This window comes from Lontra canadensis, unplaced genomic scaffold, assembly GCF_010015895.1.
Source record: "Lontra canadensis isolate GAN:19392208 unplaced genomic scaffold, GSC_riverotter_1.0 scaffold96, whole genome shotgun sequence".
NCBI lineage: Eukaryota > Metazoa > Chordata > Mammalia > Carnivora > Mustelidae > Lontra > Lontra canadensis.
The window spans coordinates 3234616-3258733 of NW_022631090.1; the positions used below are offsets into that span (position 1 = coordinate 3234616).

General features: G+C 42.5%; 1 protein-coding gene across 6 annotated transcripts in view; it reads left to right on the forward strand.

The window, feature by feature from the left end:
• TMEM164 (transmembrane protein 164) overlaps positions 1–24118 on the forward strand; it is a 152098-nt gene that overhangs the window by 77481 nt on the left and 50499 nt on the right. For all 6 annotated transcript variants that reach the window (XM_032837054.1, XM_032837055.1, XM_032837049.1 and 3 more), the window contains one exon: positions 13276–13342. In XM_032837054.1, coding sequence (XP_032692945.1) covers positions 13276–13342 — 67 coding nt within the window. The remainder of the gene's footprint in view (positions 1–13275; positions 13343–24118) is intronic.

The following is a 24118-nucleotide window of genomic DNA, read 5'->3' on the forward strand; positions in this document are numbered from 1 at the left end:
GAAGATGCTTTCAGGTTGCCTGCGGGCCTCCTCTCCTTCCGTACACCCAAGAAGCTGCCTGCCTTCCCACGTGTACATACTCAGTTTTGTTCTCTCTTGGGAGCTTTGGCTGCTCCAGTCCTGGCCCATATTTTCTGACTGAGTATTCTCAGTGCCCCAACCAGATCCTCTCCAGGAAATCTCTCTGAAGGTTTCTGGAGCCAGGACTGCTCTTCTTCCTTTCCTTTCCTTTTCCCTTTTTCCTTCCTCTTGGGCTGCTTGGCTTTAAACATGTGTTTGGATGTAGATCACCTCCCAGTAAAAGGAGTGCTGGGGACGCAGGTAACTTTTCCCGTCCAGCAAAGTGTGGAAAGCAGTATTCAGCAGAATAATAGGGACTGATCATTTGGGCCCTCTTTTTTACTTTGCCAGCCTGTCCAGTCCTTACAGAAGCTAAGTGGCATATCTGTGATGCTATGTATCAGGCGAAAGCAATTCCAGAAAAAAAAAAAAGCAGTGCAGCATAATAGATGAGGTTTGGGCAAGATCTGTAGGTGCTATGTGGTGGGTAATGAAGAGATAAAAATATTTTGTTTTTATAAAGGCCATCCGTGATCACTGGAAGAAAGACATCAAACATTACAGAAAGCAATCATGTGGAAAATGAGAGTACCCAATAATTCGTCTGGTAATAAATATGTGGGAATAATGTCTTCCCAAGCTTCTGTGTGTACATACCCATTTTTTATTTTAGTTTTTTTTTAAAGATTTTATTTATTTGAGACAGAGAAAACAAGAGAGAGAGAGAGAGCACATGCAGGGGAGAGAGAGAAGCAGGCTCCCCACTGAACAAGGAGCCTGATACAGGGCTCGATCCCAGTACCCTGGGATCATGACCTGAGCCGAAGGCTGATGCTTAACCAAATGAGCCACCCAGGCACCCCATACCCATTTCTTAAAAACTGAATTTGGGATTTTTCTAGGCATCTCCAAAGATACGATTTGTAATCTCTCCAAAGTTAATATACTTGTTTCCCCAGGTCATTAAGTGTTCTACTGCACATGATTTCTTTGTTGTTAATTTAAACTCAATTAATTAACATAGAATGTATTATTATTTTCAGAGCTGGAGTGTAGTGATTCTTCAGTTGTATATCACACCCAGTGCTCATTCCAAGTGCCCTCCTTAAGGCACATGATTTCTGATGACAGCATAGCATTGGGTAGTCGATCATTCGGATGAACAGAATATGATCTATTTAAACAGTGCCCTGTTATTTGGCATGGGGTTCGATGATCGGATACTGTTTTAAAGGAACCTTACATGGTGCTGTGCAAGTAGATGGCTTAGGTTATCTACTGTGGTTTGGCTACTTCTTAAGACTTCTGAGCAAGGCTGACAGTCATCAGCCTCCATTTCCTCGTTGGTAAGAGAACGCTATGAATAGCAACTGCTTCCTTGAGTCGTGGTAACAATTAAATGAGCTGCTCCACGTTCATTTCTTAGCATGGATCCTAACAGACTAATCAGTGAATGTTAAAAATACGTAGCCTGAGTTTCGTCTCAGTGCTTCACCGTCTTGGGTACTTACCTGCTGTTAGAATTAGGGTCCCAGGAAATGAAAGACGTTTTCATTCAAAAAAAGCCGAATTTCAGAATGCAGACTGCTTTCAGATAAGTAGCCTGTATTACTAGTCGAGTGCCTTGCACGTTGGGGCTTTGGCCGTCTGGACTTCACAGGAAAAGAAGGTTCTGTGACCTTGGCAGTTGGTGCCCCATTTGGTGGAGAGCAAGTAGGTGGGAAACCCCGGGTTACAATCAGTCCTGTATTCTATCTTTAATAGTCTCTCAAGTCTTCTATCTTTGTGCCCACAGGCAAAGCCAGTCAGACCTTCTTGTTATACTTGTTTGTATTTCTTTGCTTGTTTTGTTTTTTTTTTCTTTCCCTGATCTTATCCTGAATAAATTTCAAACATACAGAAAAGGGAGCAGGGCAGCACACCAAACACTTGTATGATCTCTACCTAAGTTCAGCGATTTTTGTCCTGGTTTCTGATATGTGAGTCAAAAAATGTGAGGTCCTGACTGCATTTCCTGCTGTCTGCCAGAACTGTCCTGCCCAGCTCCCACGACGGGCAGGAAGTGCACGCTCGGCGCGCCTGGGTGGCTCCGTTGGTTAAGCCTCTGCCTTCGGCTCCCATCATGATCTCAGGGTCCTGGGATTGGGCCCCGAGTCAGCCTGCCTGCTCCGCAGGGAGCCTGCTTCTCCCTCTCACACTCCCCCTGCTTCTAATCTGTCTTTCTCTGTCAAGTGGATAAATAAAATCTTTTTTTAAAAAAAAAAGGTGAATGCTCACAGGCCAAGGGCTGATGGAAGAGATAATGTCAGAGTAGAAGGACCCTGGGCTCTGGGATAGTGGAAAGAGATCTATTGTTTGTATAATACAAATTGTGGAAAATAAATCTCAACATAGCTTCTGGCTAAAGGGAAAGAACGTAGACCCAGGTGTCCATCGACACACAAGCTATGTGGAGTGAAAAATATAATTTGCAGAAAGATAGAGAGAAAGTACATCAGGAAGCAACAATGTATGGGGTTTGTGGTTACATACAAATGTAATAAATCTATACAATCATAGAAAGAAATCCCATTATTTCCGAATAAAAGTTTTCTCTGGTTAGGGGGTAGAGGGGGATGGATAGCATTCAGGAGGGGTCCACAGAGCTTCAGATGAATCCGTAATGTTCAAGTTGTCTAAAGCAGGATGGTGGGCACAGAGGTTCTTACTTTTTTTATACTTTTCTGTATGTAAGAAAATTTTTATGTAAAGAACTAGAGGGAAGAAACATAGTTTAAAAGGCTTCTTAGAATCTTGGGATATTTATTTTGTGGTTGTTCAGACTGGGGGAGTTCAGTGTTTTGTTTTTCATCTATATTTTTGAATTTAATTATCATACTATAAAATTGACTTTTTGGCATACAGTTCTAAGAGTGGCTTCCACTTCTTTGCTGTTGTAAATAATGCTGCTATGATGTGGGTGTACAAATGTTCCTTAGCGACCCTGCTTTCATTTCTTTTGGGTATATACCCAGAAGTGGAATTGCTCGATCATAAGGTAATTTCATTTTTAATTTTTCGAAGAACTGCCAAACTGTTTTACACAGCTGCTGTACCATTTTACATTCCCACCAAGAGTGTACAAGAGTGCCAGTTTCTCCACATCTTTGCCAATATTTGTTATTTTCTGTGGATTTTTTTTTTTTTTGGTAGTAGCCATTCTAATAGTGTCAGATAGTATCTGATTGGGATTTTGTTCTGCATTTCATTTTCTAATGTCCTATGTGATTCCTTCTTTGATCCATTGGTTGTTCAAGAGTGTGTTATTTAATTTTCACAAATTTGTGAATTTTCCCATTTTACTTCCATTATTGATTTTTAACCTTATCATGTTGTGGTTTGAGCAGATATTTTGTATGATACCTACCTTTTCTAAATTTAAAAAAAATATTTTATTCATTGATTTGAGAGAGAGAGAGAGAACATGAGTACGGGGAGGGATAGAGGGAGAAGGAGAAGCACGCTCCCATTGAGCACAGAGCCGGATGTGGGGCTCTATCCTAGGACCCTGAGATCGTGACCTGAGCTGAAGGCAGATGCTTAACCAACTGAGCCACCCAGGTACCCTGATACCCACCTTTTTAAATCTGTTCAGAGTTAATTTATGGCCTAACATATGGTCTGTTCCATGGGCACATGAGAGGAATGAATTCTATTGTTGCTGATTAAAGTGTCCTCTATAATATCTGTTAGATGTAGTTGGTTTATTGTGTTGTTCAGGTCTTTGATTTCCTTGCTTTTCTTTTCTCTGCTGTTCTATTTAGTACTGAGAATGGAGTATTGAAGTCTCCAGCCATTATGGTAGAGCTATTTCTCCCTTTGAATCTTTGTGTTTTTGCTTTATAGATGCTGATGGTCTGTTATTAAGTATATAAAAGGTTATAATTGTTACATCTTTTGCAGTATTGAACCTTTTATTAATAAATAATATCCTCTCTCTTGTAAACTGTTCTAATTTATAGTCTATTTTGCCTAATATTAGTATAGCTGCCCCTGCTCTTTTTTTTGGTTACCATTTGCATGGAACATCTTTTTCCATCCTTTCTCTTTCAACCTGTTTGTGTCTTTGAATCTAAAGTGAGTCCCTTGTAGACAGCCTAGAATTGAATCGTGTTTTTTATTCAGTCAGCCAATCTCTGTCCTTTAGTTGGACAGTTTTAATCCATTTACATGTAAAGTAATTACTGATAAGGAGAGTCTTCTGTAATATTGCTAATTGTTTCCCATATGTTGTATAATTTTTTTGTCCCTCATTTCCTGCATTACTGTCTTCTTTGGTATTTGGTTGATTTCTTAGTAGTCTAACAATTTAATTCCCTTATCATTTCTGTTTGTGTATATTCTTTAACTGTTTTCTTTGTGGTTATTACGGGGATTACATTTAACAACCTAAAGTCATAGCATTTTACTTTGAGTTTATATGAGCTTAATTTAAATGACATACAGAAAGCTGCACCTTTATAGTGTCATCCCCACCTCTTTCAGGTATCGATGGCACAAAATTACATCTTTATGCAATGTGTGCCCCAAAATGTAAAGTAATATTTTCAAACGCATTAATCTGTTAAATTATGCAGAAAACAAAATGTGGAGTTACAAACAAAATTTATAATAATGGTTCTTACACTGGTTTTTTAAATGTATTAATCTCTTAAATTATGTAAAAAACAAAATGTTGGAGTTATAAACTGTTGTTAAGATAATACCAGCTTTTATAATTGCCCATATATTTGCCTTTACCATGATCTTTCTTTCTTTATATGGCTTCGAGTGATGTTCTGGTGTCCTTTTATTTCAACCCACAGGACTCTTTTAGCACATCCCTAAACTGTGGCAACTGCTGGTTTGTTCTCCTTTGCTATAGTTTGTTGTTTAGGGAATATCATCAAAATGGAATCCTGTAATATGTAACTTTTTGAGACTGGCTTTATTCACACAGCTTTAAGATTCATCCAAGTTCTTGTGTATATGATTTGTTCATTCACTTTTGTTGCTGAGTATGTATATACCTCATTTTATTGATATGTCTATACCACAGTTTGTTCATCCATTCACCCCTTGAAGGGCATCTGGGCTGATTCCAGACTTTGGCTACGATGATTAGAGGTGCTGTGACCATCTGTGTGAAGGTTTTTATGTAAATATGTTTTCATTAAACTAGGGTAAATAGGTAGCGGCAGGATTATTGGGTCAAATGATAAGAGTATTTATAACTTTTAAAGTCTTTTATGAACTTTAGAAGAAACTCCCAAACTCTTTTCCAAATTATTTTTACATTTCCACCAGCAATGTATTAGGAGAGTTCCCATTTCTCTATAGTCTCTCTAACATTTGCTATTGTTAGTATTTCTATTTTAGCAATTCTTATAGTTGAGGAGTTGTATCTTATGGTGATTTTAGTTTGCATTTCCCTAATGATATGGGACTTCTTTCACTGTGCTTATTTGCCATCTATGTATCCTTTTTTAAAAATTTTTATTTATTTATTTGAGAGAGAGAAAGAGAGGGAGAGCATGAGAGGGAGAAGGGCAGAGGGAGAAGCGGACCCCCTGCTGAGCAGGGAGCCCGACTTGGGGCTTGATCCAGGAACTCCAGGATCATGACCTGAGCTGAAGGCAGTCGCTCAACCAACTGAGCCACCCAGGTGCCCCTCTATGTATCTTTTTTGGTGAGGTGTCTGTTCAAGTTTTCTAGCCCATTTTTTATGTTGGATTGCTTGTTTTCTTATTGAGTGTGAGTATTCTTTATATACTCTGGATAAAAGTCCTTTGTTGGGCATGTTATTTGCATATGTTGTCTCCCAGTCTATAGCTTGTGTGGTCATTTTTGTCAGTGTCTGTCACAGAGCAAAATTTTAAATTTTGACTAAGTTCAGTTTATCATTTTTTGAATGTTTTGTGTTTTGGTGTCATATTTAAGAACTACTTGCCTAAGTAATGGTCATGGAGATTTTTTGCTATGTTTTCTTATAAAAGTTTTATAATTTTATATTTTCTTTGAAGATTTTTTTTAAGATTATTTATTAGAGAGAGCGCATGAGCAAGGGGAGGAGAAGAAAGAGATGGAGAGGGAGAAGCAGACTCCCCCACTGAGCAGGGAGCCCAGTGCCTATGTGGGGCTCGATCCTGGGACTCCAGGATCATGACCTGATCTGAAGGCAGATCCTTAACTGACTGAGCCACCTGGGAGCCCCTACATTTTCTGTTTAGATTTATGACTTAGCTTTTATGTAAGTTGTGAGGTTTAAGCTAAATACATTATTTTATATATTCTGTCAAATTACTGTAATACTATTTATTGAAAAAGCTATGGCTTTCCTCCACTGAATTGCTTTTGTACTATTGTGAAAAATCAAATTACTGTATCACTCTGGGTCAATTTCTGGACTATTCTGTTTCACTGAATGATGTTTTTTCTTGGCCAGTATTATGCTATTCTTCTTGCTGTAGCTTTATAGTAAGCCTTAAAATCTGATAATATGATTCTTTCATCATTCTTCTCCTTTTACAAAATTATTTTAGTTATTCTTCTTTCTTTACCCTTCCATATACATTTTAGAGTAAGTTTATCTGAATTCAAAATATCCTGTACAGATAGTATATTGAATCTACAGATAGTTTTGGTGAGAATTGACATCTTTTCTGTGTTAAGCCTTTCAGTCTTTGAATGTGGTATGTCTATTTATTTAGGTCCTCCTTCATTTCTTTTATACGTTTTTTTTTAAGATTTTATTTATTTATTTGACAGACAGAGATCATAAGCAGGCAGAGAGGCAGGCAGAGAGAGAGGAGGAAGCAGGCTCCCCGCTGAGCAGAGAGCCCGATGCGGGGCTCGATCCCAGGATCCTGGGATCATGACCTGAGCCGAAGGCAGAGGCTTAACCCACTGAGCCACCCAGCTGCCCCCTTCATTTCTTTTATAAACTTTTTACAGTTCTCTGTATATAGGTTCTATACATATGTTATTAGACTTAAGTATTTCAGTTTTGGGGGGGAGATATTATAAATAGTTTAAAGAAAATGGTTTCCAGGGGCACATAAGTGGCTCAGTCTGTTAAGTATCTGACTCTTGGTTTCCACTCAGGTCATGATCTTGGAGTCCTGAGATTGATCCCCACAACAGGCTCTCCAGTCAGTGCAGAATCTGCTAGAGATTATCTGTCTCTCCCTCTCCCTCTGCCCTCCCGTTTGCTCGCTCTTTCAAATACATAAATAAAATCTTAAAAAAAATTGTTTCTAATTTTGCACTCTTATTATGTAGAAATATTATTGATGTTTATGTATTGGCTTTACAATCCTACAACCTTGCTAAATTCATGCATCAGTTCTAAGAGTTTTTTGGTAGGCCCTGAGATTTTCTACGTATATAATCATGTTCTTTGCAAATAGGGACAGTTTTATTTCTTCTTTTCCCTTTGTTGCCTTATTGATTTTGAGAGTGGACATTCTTGTTCCTGATGTTAGTGGGGGAAGCGTTCAGTTTTTCATCGTAATTATGATGTTGGGTGTAGTATTTTTTTTTTAGATGTTCTTTATCAGGTTGAGGAAGTTACCTACTATTTCTAATTTGTTGGTATTTATTTTTTATCATAAATAGATGTTGAATTGTGGCAAATGTCTTTTCTCTATCAATTGATATGACCCTGTACTTTGTAGTCTTTACACTGTTAACCTGTTGGAATTTATTAATTGAATTTCGAACATTGAATCAACTTTTCATTACCAGGTCAAAAAACACTAGGTCACAAAATATTACTCATTTTTTAAAAAATTAGGCTCCATATGTGTGGAGCCCAGTGAAGGGCTTGAACTCATGACGCTGAGATCAAGACTTGGATGCTTAATCAACTGAGCCACCCAGGCACCTGCAGAATCTTAATCTTTTTATATTGTTGCATTAGATTTGCTAAAATTTTACTGAGTAGTTTTGTTTCTGCATTCATGAGGGATATTCATTTAGGTTTGATTTTCTTTCCTTTTTTTTGTACCATATTTGTCTGGTTTGTTGTCTGCATAATAGCCTCATCAGATGAGTTGGGAAATGTTTCCTTCTGTTTTATTTTCTGGACAAGATTGTATAAATATTTGGTAGGCTTAGTCACAGAAACCATTTGAGTCCGGAGATTTCTTATTCAGAAGATTTTAACTACAAATTCAGTTTTTCAAAAAATGACATATAGTAAATCTAGTTAATATCCATCACCACACAGTTAAAATTTTTTTGTGATGGTAACTTCTAAGATCTGCTCTCTTAACAACTTTCAAATATACAATACGGTATTATTAACTATAGTCATCGTGCTGTACATTACATCCCCATCACTTATTTATTGTATAACTAGAACTTTGTGGCTTTTGACCACCTTCACCCATTTTGCCCACCTTGACTCTCTGCCTCTGTCAACCACCAGTCTGTTCTCTGTATCTGTGAGCTCAGTTTTTGTTTTTGTTTTTGTTTTTTATGTTCCACATGTAAGCAAAATTGTATGGCATTTGTCTTTCTCCATCTGACTTATTTCCCTTAGCATAATTTCCTCAGGGGCCATTGGTGTTGCAAATGGCAAGATTTCCTTTTTTTTATGGCTGAATAAAAATCTGTTGTATATTTATTCAATTTCTTTAGTTGGATTGTTCAGGTTATCAGTTTCATCTTGGGGGAGTTTTGGTAATTTGTGGTTTTAGAGGAAATGCTCCATTTTATCGAAGTTGTCAAATTTCTGTGCATAGATTATTCCGAGTTTCTCCTTATTATTAATTTAATTCCTGGGGGCGGATTTCTGCAGTGATATCCCTGCTTTCCTTCCTGACATTGGTTAAGTCCTGTCTTCTCTCCTTTTGTGCATGTCATTCTTCCTAGAAGTTTATCAATGGTATTGACTTTTTCAAAGGCAAGCTTTCAGTTTCATTGATTTTTCCCTATTGTTTTTGTTTCTACTTTTAATGATTATTGCTCCTATTATTGTTTCATTCCTTCTGCTTGCTTTTGGTTTATCTTGCTCTTGTTTTCTGGATTTTTTATGGCAGAAGCTTGGATTACTGAGTTGAGATGATTCTTTTTTTTCCTAATCTCTAAATTTTATGTTATAAGCATCCAACACATTTTGGTGTGTTGTATTTTTATTTTTGTGCAGTTCAAGGTATTTTGTAATTCCCTTTAAGAATTCCTCTCTATGAACTTGCCTTTCTAGTCACTTAGATAACTTGCCATCTGTTCTGCACTTTTTGGTTCTTGGTGGTAATCAAGTGCATTAAGTTGAAATATAAGTCATCTCACGATGGTTTTTTGTAGCTTCATTTGTTGTTACGAATAGTAAGGTGATATTCATTTTCATTGCTTTATTAAGGATAATTGTAGCTGACATATATTGAGTGTTTACTATGTCCTAAGCTCTGTGTTGATCAGTTCACATGGTCTCATTAAATTCTCTTAACAAACTTTTCAGCGAGGTACTGTTACTACTAGCCCCACTTTATGATTGAGGAAACTGAGACACGTATTTTAAGTCACTTGTCCTGAGTCGCTCAACCACAACGTAGTAGATCTGGAAATTGAGTTTAGGTTTGTTGCCAAACCCTGACTTCTTCACCATTATACTACATTTTCTTTCATTGTTTCATTTCTTGCCTTGTCAGTAAGATGTTATGTTCTTGAAGGCAGAAACTATGTCTTATACTGATCTCCTTTTCTCTACAGCACCTGGAACCATGTTAGACACATAGTAATGGATTGATTTATGTTTGTGGAACTCAATTTAATGGCATGAACTAACCTGAAAGAGAATTAAACCTGTGACATTTGCCATATTGCCGCAGTTTCTTACCAACTAAGCTAATTTAGCTCACTCTCCTGCACAAAAACAAAAAAGCTGACAAAATATTTGTGACAATCTTAATGGCCAAGGCTTTGAGCTGTTAAGGAGATGTACAAGTATGACTGACTGAACATGAGTCCATCTCCAGGTTGTGCTGTTTAGTTCTGGTCTTCAGTCTGTCCTTTTGCTCTCTGTGGACCCTCCTGTTCATACTTTGAATTTGTTTCACCGTTTGACTCTCTCACATGATTTCCTTTTTTCCCCTCCCCACCCTTTACATCTTGAAGATTTAGGCGAACTCCTTACCATTTGTTTATGAAACACATATGTGAGTCTTACTATATACCATGTGCTCTTCTAAGCACTTTATACATGTTAACTCCTTAAAACAGTCCTATGAGTTGGGTACTGTTGTTCCCGTTGTACAGTTGAGGCAACTCCCACAGGACTTTCTAGTGGCCCATTATCCATTTCCCACACACAATAGAAATCTGAGTGGCAGGCCAGAGGTGGATATAAGTGAAAACAAAAGCCTTTGCCTTTCATATGGCCAGTCACTTTACCTGTTGGGCTGTGCTCAGGGTCTATAGAGGGCAGAGCAGGTATATAATTGAGGGGTAGCTTTGCCCCAAAACACCCAGGGAGTTCTCTTGCCCTTAGGTGCGACCCTCTCTCTCAGTGGGCAGCCCAGAATCTTTTCCTACCTGTCCTGCAGTCTGACTCTCTGTCTGTCTCTCTCTCTCACACACACACTCACTCATGGAACATGTATAATGTTCATGGTTCAGGTCTTGGATTTAAAGCAGGGTACAGTGGCAAAAGCACAGTCTTGAAACTCAAGCGATTTGTGGTAAGTCATGTAATCACTCAGTGTTTTGATGTTCTCAGCCGTGAAATTAAAGAAGATGATAATGATTATAATAAAAACTGAAGGATAAATCAGATGATGTATTTGAGTACTTAACCCAGTGACTGGCATGTAGAAATGCTCTGTACATGTTCAATCCTTTTATAATTATTGATGTATAAGACCCTGTTAAGTATTAGGGACAATCCACGCTTTGGTATATATAGTAGCTTGTAGAACTGAATTTTGAGGACTCAGCACAGGCTTGTCTTTATCTGAGAATTTCTTAGTTGTTTGGAATCTGGACATTGGTTTTATCTTCTTTATTTCTGGTCTTTTGTGGGCCCTTGGGATCAATTCCATCATTCTTATGATGATGATTAACTTATGGCACCCACCTAGCTAATTGGCTTTGTGTATATGCCAGAATTCTTTTAAGGCCAGTGGCAAAGCCTGGACAAGAGTCCAGCTTTATCTGGACTATTAATGTGATGTTTCTCTTTCCCGGGGTGAATGTTTAGGCTGTGGTTAAACAAGAATACTTATGTCCCGGGCCTCCCACAGGCAGGCCCAGGGACAGAGTTAGGCCAGGCCTGGAATGGCCACTAATGATCCCGGCTCTAGGCACTTGAGACTCAAACAAGAGTCTTCAGCAGTCAGTTCTCAGAGCATTCTCTTTGGTCACCCCCACCGAAAGCATATTACACCTAGGCCAGGGGATGGCTAAGGTGGTAGAGAGACCCCTGAAACCCAAAGGGAGGAGACAGGAGCCTCTCTGACTCTCCACTTGAGGTCACATTTGTGAGGGACGGTGGCAGGGGAGGGGGGAGCTCTGGTATCAGGCAGCAAGGGAGATATAAGAGTTTGAGGTCTCAAGTTAGATAAATCTGGGCTTGAATCTTGGCTCTTCTAGCTTATGTGTGACATGAACCAGGCCACTTTGCTTCTCTGAACTTGGTTGCCTCATCAACAAATGGGAAAAGTAATTGTACCTGTCTCAGAAGATTGATGTAAAAATTGAGCAAGAGAATTTATGTAAAGCAGTTAATTAGATAACTTGCCTAGATGATGCTAAGTGCACATTATCGCCATCCTTTTGGCACTGGTAAAAATGAGCAACAGTAATAAACAGACTGTGGGGAATGAAAACCATCCTTGGGGCTTCTGTGCAGTTCTTGTGGATCTCCTTGTAATGTCTCTCAGTATTAGGCACACATCTATGAGCTTCAAGAGAATACCTAGAGAACTTGAGTGTCTTCAAAGGGCGCCTGGGTGGCTCAGTAGTTAAGTCTCTGCCTTGGGCTCAGGTCATGATCCCAGGATCCTGGGATCGAGTCCTGCATCGGGCTCCCAGTGGGGAGTCTGCTTCTCCCTCTCCCTCTGCCCCTACCCCCTTCTTGTGCATGTGTGCTCTCCCCACCTCAAATAAATCTTAAAAAACAAAAAGTATGGACTGCTTTCCCATTCAGGGAGTGTGGAAATCCTGGTATTGCAGTGCTGCTGTGTGTGAGAGAGTGTGTGAGAGTGTGTGTGTGCATGAAAGAGAGAGAGAGAGAGAGAGAGAGAGAGCGAGAGCTGACCTATCAAATCTGCTTTTCTTCAGGAGGAAGACTGTGTGTCATTCTTTTCTTCTCCCTCAGTGGTAAAGGACCATTTGCCTTGAATGATGAAAAAAGCTGCTTAAGTCCCTCCTCTGAGCTCTCAGGCAGTTGGTTCCTGGCCTGGTTGTTCTTGAGTTATAAAGGGTTTCTAGCATATGCTTCAACAAGTCTGGTATTAGGAAATGATTATTACCCCATGCTAGAGACCAGTGGTTTTCTTCTTCTCCCCGCCTCCCTCCCCCCGAACTTTTTCTTTTTTGTTTTGCTTTTAAGTCATAAAACCCAGTCTGTAAAATCAATCAAAGCAAGCCTGGAAGCCTGCCACTTCTGCCGTCCCCACCTCCTGCAGCAGCCCTGAGGACATTTCTAAGAAAGTCAGGGACTGCAGTTGAGAAAGCACTGCAGTCTGCTGGCTGGTTTGACTCGCCTTTTCACGCCTGTGACGCTGTTTGGGTGAAAGGTTTGGGCCTGGCTGTGTAAACAAACAGCCGTGTTACACGAAACAGGTATCCCAGGACTGTACTTGAATCATAGGGCCCTCACTTGGTGGAGCCTGTCTTTTCACCTCTTGCCTGAGCTGCAGCGGCCGAAGCTCCTGTTGGCGGCCCACTGGACATTTAGGGAGCATGCAGCTCATTCTGTAATCGAGCGTTGTAGCCCAGGTGCGTTCAGGGAGCATCTGGGGGATTTTTTGAGGCAGCGCTCAGGACATTTCATTAGCGTGGAATAGGCCGCTTGAAATTGACTCTGCGTGCACGCCAGCTCTAGGGCCGTTCTTACACCGAGAGTGTACTTGTTTACATGCCCTCCCATATGGCAGGGCATAACGTGGCACATTTTTGCCTGCCTGTGCAACAGAGTCAGAGTGTGACCTGGACTTTAACGTTTTTTTTTTTTTCTCTTTTCTCCCCCTCCAGGCTCCAGATGCACATGCTGAATGGAGCACTTCTGGCTCTGGTGTTTCCTGTGGTAAATACCCGGCTGGTGAGTAGCGTCTTGTAAGAATTTACTGCCAACCTACAAACCTATGGTTTGCTCCCTCCTTCCTTATCCAGGGCTTGCCCTTGGCCTGGGCTCACGTACCCATGTGAGCTTTAAAATACATGTGTATTTACTACTGCACTTTGACATCACCCTTCTTGGGTGCAGGGGAGCTTGATAGGTAGGTGTGGGAGTGTCTGATGGACTCTGAAGCTGTGTTAAATGTTCAGGCCAGAACCAGGAGAGACTGAAAAAGCCTACAGGAGCTCTTGAGAGGTTTGGTGGAGAGAAGGGATGCTGGGAGCCCCACTCATTAGAGGTTTCCAGATGTTCTAAGGGGCTCTAGTTTGGACTCAGCCACATTGGCCCAGAATAATCCGACGGGGAGACTCAAAGCCTGTCTGCTTTGCCAAGGGCCCTGTTGGGCAAGAATTAGTTTCTTTCCCCATTTAGCCAAACCCACAGGGTGGGCTGGGCCACCCCACACCCAGTGGCTAGCCTGTAGAATCCCGCTGTAGCCAGGGGCTGGGTGTTAAGCGTACATAGAGACAAGAGGGAGCTATAGGGCTAGGGTGGCAGGGCCCTGTCCTTAGACTTCCTCCTGTGGGACTGTGGAGGGATTAGCCAGCCATGTTAGAAAGCACAGGGAAAGAAATCACCTGTAAAATCCTCCCTACTGCTTTCTAATTTCATGGCTTAAATTTGCCTCATGCATTAAAAGATCATAGTTTAAATCTCAAAATGATAATCCTTCCTCTTTGGATAGCATTTTCTAGTTCACAGGGTTTTTTCATATGACAGCTGTGTGAGGTAGGTAAAGGCAAGCATTATGGCCTCTTGTTACAGAGAAAGACACTGATGCTCAGAACTTAGACAAGTTCTAAGTGGCAGAGTTAGGAGTGGAGAAGCCTCTAGGCCCTATAAGCACAGATATACTTCGCTCTCTCCAAAGATGTAGTCACACCCTCCCCACAAATATTCATATATACCCCTATGATTGTTGTATGTTTCTAGGTGCATATTGTACATCAGTAGAAATTAAAAGAAGAAGCATTCATCTAAAGCAGTGATTTTGAACCCAGGCTCAAAATTTTGCCTTCAGCTCATGTAGGGGTGCTTTGAACCAAACCAAACCAAACCATAAGATGAACACAACAATGAAAAACAAACAGACCTAAAGGACTGACACCCTGGCCCCTCCCTTTGAGTGTCTGAGTTCTTAATCTGTGACACAGCCTCGGCATAGTGTTTTTGAAAAGTGTTTCTAATGTGGAGCTGAGGACCACCGATTTTGAGCAATGGCTCTGAAATTTAGTCTGTCCATAGCAGTCACCCGAGGAAATGGCTGGGAAATGAAGCTTGCCAGACCTCATCCCTAGAAGGTCAGATTAAGAGGATCTGGGATGATACCAGGAAATGAGCACTGGTAGTAAGTCCCCAAGTAATGTTGACTGCTGGGGTCCTTGGACCAGTCTTGGAGAATCAGCATCCTAGGTTATTCCAAGTGTGGAATTCCAGTTGAGGTCTGAAGACCAGCAACACGCAGGTACCCCCTGTTAGAAAGGCAGAATTTTCAGCCCCACCTCCAACTTGCTGCATGGGAATCTACATTTTAACAGGTGGTTTAGAGGGCCTCCCCCTCTTTCTTCCAAAGAGCATCTTTGTGTAGGACACAGTAGGACCTCCTGAGTAGGGTAACACCAGGGTAGGAGAGGGGCAGGTGGGATCGTTTCTGTCATGAGAGGCTAGCACACTCAGCCCAGTGTTCCCTGTGAGCTGGGACCAGCAGGCACAGGCTGCTAACTTAGCTACCTTTGCTCCGCCTTCTGTATTCCCCACAATCTATGACTTGCCTGACTTCATCCGAGTCTTTCAGCAGAACTCCTGCAGTGGTCTCAGAGCTGTGGGGGAGAGGTACCCAAGAATGGCGCAAAGCAAATACACTGAAAACAGATTCTTCCCTGGCTTAGGGACGTGGAACAGTGCTGGAGGTGGGGTCTGCTCCCTGCCTGTGGAGGTCCCGGGCTAAGGCACCGCGGAGGATCCCGCGATATCTTATCCCATCTGTCCATTCACCTTGTCACTGTTTTCTCCGATGAAGAGGTAGGGCAGAGAAAAAGCTGCTCTCCTTCAGTTTCAGCAGCTCTGTCAGATTCTAGGAAGGGGTGGCGCACCAGAAAACTCCCCCTCTCCATGCCCTGGGCTCATATAGTTAGTGGCCCTGAGTCTGAGAGCTTCCAGCCCATAGCTTTGATCCATCTCCACCATCACTGGAGGCCGGTGTGGTTCCTCTAAACAGGTCACCTGCGTCTCTCTTCCTAGTGGGACCTTCTCCCTAAGGAAAGCCAGATAGTCTTCGCCTTGCAGAACCACTGAGCATCAGCAGACTTGATGATTCCCATCGTGCAAGCTTGAAAGTAAAGACACCCCCCCCCCGCCAGAGCTCATTCAGACACCTGAAGTCAGAACAGCAGTGGTGAAGTTTTCCTTCAGCCGGTATTGTCACACCACAGTGGCCTGTCTGCACTGGGCCAGCTGACACTTTCAGAGCATTTACCATGAGTCTGGTAGTGCTCTATGTGGGCTAATGTATTTGATCCTCACAATAAACTTCTGAGGCAAGGCACTGATAGTTATCCCCAAGATCAAGGTGCTGGCAGGGTTGGTTTTCTCTGAAGCCTCTCTCTTTGGCTTGTGGATGGCCGCCATCTTGATGCCTTTTCACGTGGCCTTTTCTCTCTGCATTCACATCCCTTGTACCTTTCTGTGTGTCCAAATTTTCTCCCTTTATGAGGGTGTCAGATTGGATTAGGGCCACCTAATGGCCTCCTTTTAACTTAGTCACTTCTTTAAAGGAGGTATTTCCAAATATAGTCACATTCTGAGATTAGGCCTTCAACATATGAATTTTGGTGGGGACATAATTCAGCCCCTAACGGCTTTCTACTCTGTACAAAAAGCAATGTTTCTCTCTCCTCCCTGCTTGCCCTTCTTTCTCTTTCTCCCTCTCCCCTTCTTCCCCTTTCTCATGGCAGATTTGCTATTATAGTTGCTATAACACCTAGTACTTTCTAATTACATATCAAGCTATAGCCAACCAGCTCATCAGGAATGTTCAAGTAACTTTCTTTAACACTGAAACTTCCTTGATGAGCTTAATGAGTGATTCCAATCACTCTGGTGAATAATCTTGTTGCCCTTTTTTCTAAACTGAAGCTGAGAAGAGCTCAGAGTTAGGGCTCTGTTTGCAAGTGTCTTGTCAGCTGGTGTTGGCTTGGTTATTTTAAATGGTTGGGACCTCTCCTGGGCTACCTCTGGCCATTAGGACTTTCTGCTTTGCAACCCCTTAGCTGAGCTCAGATTGACTTAAAATAAGACACAGGAAGCAGGCAACTCTTTTTTTTTTAAAGATTTTATTTATTTATTTGGCAGAGAGAAAGATCACAAGTAGGCAGAGGCCGGGGGGTGGGGGTGTTGGGGGGGGAGGAGGCTCCCTGCTGAGCAGAGAGCCCAATGCGGGGCTAGATCCCAGGACCCTGAGATCATGACCTGAGCCGAAGGCAAGGGCTTAACCACTGAGCCACCCAGGTGCTCCAGGCAACTCTTTTTTAAGCCTGATGATCCAATTAGGTAAGAACTTAGCTTTTGACTTCTCTTTGCTCTTTCTTCTTGACCCTTTCTTTTTAATCTTCTTTTGTTGTTTTTCTGAGTAGTTATATGGAAGCAAGGAAAAGACAGTGAGCTAGTGTGTACCTCAGTAACACAGTCAAACATATACTCACTTATATAAGGACAGAGAAGGAGGGAGTTCCAAGAAGTTGCCATGGTCAGCTGAAGGATTTGGGGTCATCAGTGCATTTCCATTTGCTGAGCTCTGTCCTGTGCCTTATGGGCTCTGGGATTTGCAGACCAGCTAGAGAATGCCTGGGTTCCAGTTTCTCCTGGCTCTCCATCCTAGCAGCTGACACCTCGGAGGAATGAACAAGTATTCCAACGGCTCATATTACAAGGAAATGGTCTTTGCTGCCGGGATTCTGGAGTAGGTCTGTTTCTGGCTTCTGATGAAGTGTCCTAAGGGCAATTTTTGTTTTGCTTCTTAGAGGGAAGGAGAGGAAATGCATCATGGAACTATTGATTATTATATTAGCAGGGAGCTAAAGGCTTGTCTGGTCTCATCTTACCTTCTAGAGGGGGGGTCCTTCAATGGGTTAATGCCTTGCCTTAGGAGCCAAGGTAGGTGCCTCTAAAATCCAGCTCTTCTGACTCACATGACTTCAGAGCTCTTTTCCTATTCTATGATTGCAGTTCAGGGCAAGTTTGAAAGCTGGTGAGTCCAGATGCTGGTGATGCTTCTTAGCTTCAGTCCACCTAAAAGAGTTGAGCTGTAGGTTTCTTTGAGAAGCTGAAGAATACCGTAGAGCCTCTTTCCCAGATAAATGCACAAACATGGTTTTGCAGGTAATTTCAGGAGACTGTCACCTGCTGTTCCTGCACACCCTTACTCCCCGCCGCCGACCCCTAGCCCATCCGTGGAGCGCATGTTAAGATCCCCCACCCAAGCTGGCAGTAGTCCATGGTTTGAAGAACAGATGCTGCGTAGTTTATGAGCTCCTTGTTATAGCCATTGGCTTTGCAGCTGGTGTTGAGGCTGGGTTCCTTACCTATTGCCTGTAACTTAACAGAACATGTCTTTTCAAGGCCAAAACACCTTCTGGAAAGTGAAAGCCAAGAGGTGGGAGCTAAGTAGGGCGCCCATGGAACCTGGTTACATATTAGATTTTCAGTTCTATCTCGTACCTTGCAAGGTTGATCTGGTCTTCAGAGTGAGGCACTGGGCAGAAGCCGCATCCCCAGCCCTGTGCCTTTTGTCCTCAAATGCCCAAAAGAGTCCCTTCAGAATGCAGAGTGTTCTGAGCAAAGGGGAGTGGAAATAGAAAATGAACTTCCAAAACACTGTATCAGCCCCCTTTCCTGACTGAAGACTGTAGCCCAGCCTCCATTTGCATTTGCAGCCATCTGTCTTCTATGAGAATAATAATAAGAAGAATGGTAATGATTCTTTTCATCAAGCTCCTTTCTTCTTCAAGCCCCAAAGCCTCGTGTGTATTATTATCTCATTATCAAAATTGCCCATTATTGTAAATCCCTGTTGATCTCTCATGTTAGTTCTTTTTCCCTTCCTTTCCCTTCCCTCCTTCCCCTTTTGCTCAGCTACTGTGCTGTTAGATGGTTCTCCTGAATGTCCCTAACTCCAAGACCAAAGGGAAGGGGTTAGTAACGATTGTTTTCATTACTGGGGCGGCTCCCCAGCTTCCGCAGTCATTATCTTAATGTACTCAAGATGCAGCTTTACCACTGGCACACCTCGTCCCCATGTCTGCCTCTTCGCCTTGAGAATCTTACTCCTTGCTAATTGGCACATTGAAATGTGCTAATTGACCTAGAAAAGTTATTTCTGTGACTGGCAAATTGAGCTATTTAAAAAACGTATACTTTGGATTTTGGACCTCAACTAGGGACAGAATGTCCCTTTGCTTTCCTGAGAGTACTTAAATGATGAAAAGCTTCATTTCAGAAGAGGCCTTTGCTTTCTGGAGACTCGATGTGGGCAAAACTGTGCCTCAGATGTGGACAAGAGTCCAGTGTTCCTGGGCCAAACTAAACCAAATGCTAGGGACTATTCTAGAATATGTCTTTATTTCAAGATTAATCTTGGAGCGTCTTCGGTCCTCCGTGAGTCTGTCCCAACCCAGCAGTCCATCCAGACTTCTATGAGCATGTTTTGGTGTGATGCGTTGTGCTGTGTGTGGCAGGGGATTCAGAGATAGCAAGGGTATGTTCCAGGCTCGCTAGGAACTTGCCGTTTAGTCAGAAAGTTGAGGCCTAAACTATGGCAGCATTACAACTGAAATCATGAAAAGTGTATATCACAAGGCAGTTCAGGCTTAATTGCTAAATTACAATCATTCCAAGCTCTGAGATGAGAAGAGGATTAATGTTAACAATTCTCAGACACCTACTGTGTGTCACGTAATTTACATATGTTATCATTTAACTTGCACAAGAGCCCTGTTTTACCTATGACAAAACTGGGGTTCAGAGAGGTTGAATGACTTCCTCAGGGTTACATGGCTTCTTTTTCTTTTCTTTTTTTTAAAAAAGAGTTTATTTATTTATTTGAGCGAGAGAGAGAGAGAGAGCATGAGAAGGGGGAGGGTCAGAGGGAGATGCAGACCCCAGGACCATGACCTGACCAAAGGCAGTCGCTTAACCAACTGAGCCACGCAGGTGCCCGAGTTACATGGTTTCTAAAATGCTGCAGCTAAACCCATGCCCCGGGCATGCTCATACACGGCCTCCTGGAGACACCAGTGGATTAAGCGTCCGAAAAAGTCTCACTAAGAAATAAAGCCCCAGCTGAGCCTCGAAGGGTGATTAGAATATGCACGCAGTTGCAGAGGAACAAAGTGGTTCAGCTAAGGGAATACGGGGAGCATGGCCGTGGCCAGAGCACAGGGCGGGGGGTAGTGAGGGGGGTATGATACCAAGCATTCATCACCGTGCACTCATCCTGTCCTGGAGAGTCTGAGAAGCAGGATGGAGAATCATAATTCCCATTGTATGTGGAGACATTGGCACTTATTTGCAGGCCACCAGATGATATCCACAACCTTGCTTCTGTTACGTCTTTTCACCCTTTATCACCACCTTTGGATTCCTGGGCATTTCTTATCTTTTCCACCTCTACTGATAAGAATTCCTTACAGGTGGATGGGACTTCGTAGCCAGAAAAGCTCTTGCACAAATATCTCACCCTAGTGTATTAAGCATATGGATGTCAGGGGTGGGGGTGGGGGATGCCTGGGTGGCTCAGTTGGTTAGGCGTCTGCCCCTGGCTCAGGTCCTGATTCCACGGTCCTGGGATCGAGTCCCGCATCAGGCTCCTTGCTCAGCGGGGAACCTGCTTCTCCTTCTGCCTGCTGCTCCCCCTGCTTGTGTTCTCTCTCTCTCTCTCTCTCTGGCAAATAAGTAAATTAAAAAATATTAAAAAAAAAAAAAGGAAAAGAATGTGGATGTCGGGAGCAAGGGTATGGATCCAGGTTCACATCCTGGCTGTGCTACTCCCCTGTCTGTGTATGTGTGCCGTGCCCGAGGCCCTGCCCGTGTGTGTGCACACCTGTGAAGAAGGGAGAGGGGGAGGGAAAGAGAGAAAGGGAACTTGGCCAAGTTACTTAACTTCTGTGGACCAGGGTTCTCCCATCTATAAAAGGAAGGTTGATAGTAATGTTTACCTTTTAAAACTATCCCGAGATTAAGTCATTAATATGGGTAAAGCATGTAGGTCAGCACCTGGCAAACTGGAAGCTCTCAATCAGGGTTAGCAGATAGTTATTAGTCTGCGATCCTCACAGAAATCCTGTGAGGTAGAATTAGCATAACTGTTTTATAGATTGGGCCCTCCAAAATTATTTTTTTAAAGATTTTATTCATTTGAGAGAGAGAGACGGAGAGAGCACACAAGGGTTGGGGAGAGGCAGAGGGAGAAACAGTCTCTTTGCTGAGAAGGGAGCCCGATGTGGGACTCGATCCCAGGACCTGGAGATCACTACCTGAGCTGAAGGGAGACACCCAACCATCTGAGCCACCCAGGTTCCTTGAGCCATCCAAAGTTTTCAGTAGCTTGTATAGGGACACAGAGACAGAACTGGTCTGAGAGCTTTGGTCTTTTTGATACAAAGCTCATGGACTTCCTCCTCTTTCCTAATTACTTACATTGATTTTCAGTTATTGAGCCAAATCAGCTCTTTGTGGTAAATTTTATACAATACCCATTAGAGATTTGGGGGATTGATTATACTTTTAGGCTTCTTTTTAATAAAAATAGGATATACTCATTACAAAACCAGTAAGAATATAAAGAGAAAGCTCATCATTTTACCCACCCATGTTCAGTCTCACCCCACCCCCCCACTGCGCCCCAGGGATAAGTTGCGATAAAGGCTTGTGTATCTTTCTACATTTTTCTTTTGCTCATAAATGCTGAGAAAGAGTTTTCGTATTTCTAGGGCTGTTGGTTTGTTTGGGTGTAGGCTTCCTACACAATTGACATTACACTGTAAACAGTGCTCCAGTGTATTTTCCTTTAAGTTAACAGTGGGTAATCAGTGATCACTGTAGATAATGGATGTAACTCGTTCTTTTCTAGTGGCTGCCTAGCACTCTGTAGTTGGGTTGGACTCTGTGTTCAGCCAGTCCTCTCTGGGTTCCCAGCACTACGTCTTAACTAGTCTTGGTGGGCAAGGATAGAGACTTTCGTGGAGTCTGTCCCCTGTAGGACCTTGTACCTAGTATATAGTAAGTATCCACAGAGAGAATAAATAAATTAGTTGGCCAATCTAACCCTCTTTTCTGCTCAGGGAAATCCCAGGGATCCCTCTCACATGTGTCTTGAGATCTTGAGAGTGAAGACAGGGGGATGATAGATGATATTTTTCCCAGGTGAATTATTTTTTTGAACCACTTATAATAATACTGTTTTCCTGATTACAACAAAAGACATGTGTATGGGGGAGAATTTATGAAATACGTGAAAGTTTATGTGAAAAATAAAAATCACCCTCAGTGCAAAGGTGGTTACTTTTCAATGCATTTTATTTTGTTTTAAGATTTTATTTCCTTATTTGAGAGAGTGAGTGAGAGAATGAGGAGGGGGCAGGAGCAGAGTGAGAGGGAGAAGCCGACTCCCCACTGAGCAGGGAGCTGGACGCAGGGCACAGTATCAGGACCCTGGGATCATGACCTGAGCCTAAAGGCAGACGCTTAACCGACTGAGCCACCCAGGTACCCCTTTTCAGTTCATTTAAAAAAGTGGGCCCTTTTCAATTCATTTGAAAACAAAAACAACAAGAAGTGTGAGACGTTTGTGCCTTTGTCTTTACAAATGTATAACTGTTTTATTTACAAAAGTAATATCCGTTCATAATGGAAAAAAAATAAAGACTACAGAAAAACACAAGAATAAAGCACATCACTGAGCCATAACATGGTTAAACATTGTTTGCCGTGTAGTCTCAAAGTCTTCTGTCTCTGTGTAGATGTGAAGAGTTAGTCTGATGCAGGGGTCACACTGCCAATGCTGGAGCCACCCTGTCTGTGGTTTTGTGCCTGGCCCCCTGCCTTTAGGCATGGGACCTTGCAAAATTTCCTGGTTTCTGTGAACTAGTTTTCTTATCTATGACACAGTGTGCAGGTGAATGGAGATTACATGGAGATTACGTATGGTAAGCAGTCCACACCCAGCACCTGGCACATAGTGTCAGATGCTGTTGTCATTACTGCAGTTCCCAGTATTATCTTAGAAATCGAGGGGCATTCCTGCTGGCATTCGTGTTTTTTGTGATGTCCGTCTTCAGAACTTTGCCCCCCCCCCTCGCTCCTTAAGCTGTTGGGTGATGGTGAAGCAGAGGGGGCTTTGTTTCGGAATTAGCCATGCTGAGCAAGATTAAAATTCCCTGGCAGGCTTCCTTTTCCACACTAACTGCACCGTTGTTTTTTGCATGTGTTTCAAAGGCCGCCTGTTTGATTTGAGAACTGGCCAGCTCTCTCTCCTCCATGCTAACAGGTGAATTAGGCCCCCTTCTGGTTTTTCTTCCAGTTGGAAGAAACTATCCAGACCTTTGGGTTTGCCAGTGAGGCCCAAGCCCTTTAGCCTGTGGAGGGAGGGGCAGCAGGGAGCACCTGGCCATAGCCTTCTCGCCTCCAGAGCTTTCGAGTTATCTGCCTTTGTTTTGTTTTCTTAAAATGAGATTAGAAGGGCCAGCCTTCAGCAGTTGTAACCAGTGCTTCTCATCCAGCCTTGAGCCACAAACCCCAAGCAGTCTATCTTTATGCAATAAAAGCCTTCTCTGGTGGGTGGTATCACTCTCTCCAGTCTGTGGACCAGTTGTTCTTTTTCTTTTTTGTAAAATTTCATTTATTTGAAAGATAGAGAGTGAGGGAGCACCCAAGTGGCGGGGAGGGGCAGAGAAAGAGAGAGAAGCAGATCCCCCCTGCTGAGCAGGGAGCCTGTGGCAGGACTGGATCCCAGGACCCCGGGATCATGACCTGAGCTGAAGGCAGACGCTTAATGTACTGAGCCACCCAGGCGCCCCTGTGGAGTAGTTGTTCTTGACCCCAGCCACATAGTTAGAAACACCAGAGCCGATTTAAAAACATACCCATTGTCAGAAATCACCCCAGGTAAATCCAGTGTGCAGTTCTGCCAGGCATCCTGTTCCAGTCCCAACCTGCTGCTGAGTGCCACTCGGCGCTTTGAATGATATAATGTTGCTTCATCGAGCCCCCCCCCCCGCACTTTCCTCATTTCTCAAATGGGATTAGTAATATCTGCTCTCTCTACCTCCTGGATAGGTCATGAAGAAGGGATAGTGGATAAGAAGAGATAACAGAGATAGCAAAGAGCTTTGGAAGGTTAAAAGCACTACACAAATGAGTAATTGCCTTGTTATCTCTCCCTTCAGTCACTTTTTTAAGGGGGGGGGTTACTTAGGACGTAATTCATATACCATAAATCTATCCTTTTAAAATGTACAATTCAATATTTTTTGTGTGTTCTCAGAGTTGTGCAGTCATCACCACTATATTTAATTTTAGGACATTGTCATCATCCCCCAAAGCAGCATTGTGTACCTGTTGGTAAGGAAACACTTTACTCTTCAGTATTCTTCTGGCTGGTCTAAGAATTAAACTGACACAAGATGATTAGCAGGAGAAAAAAAT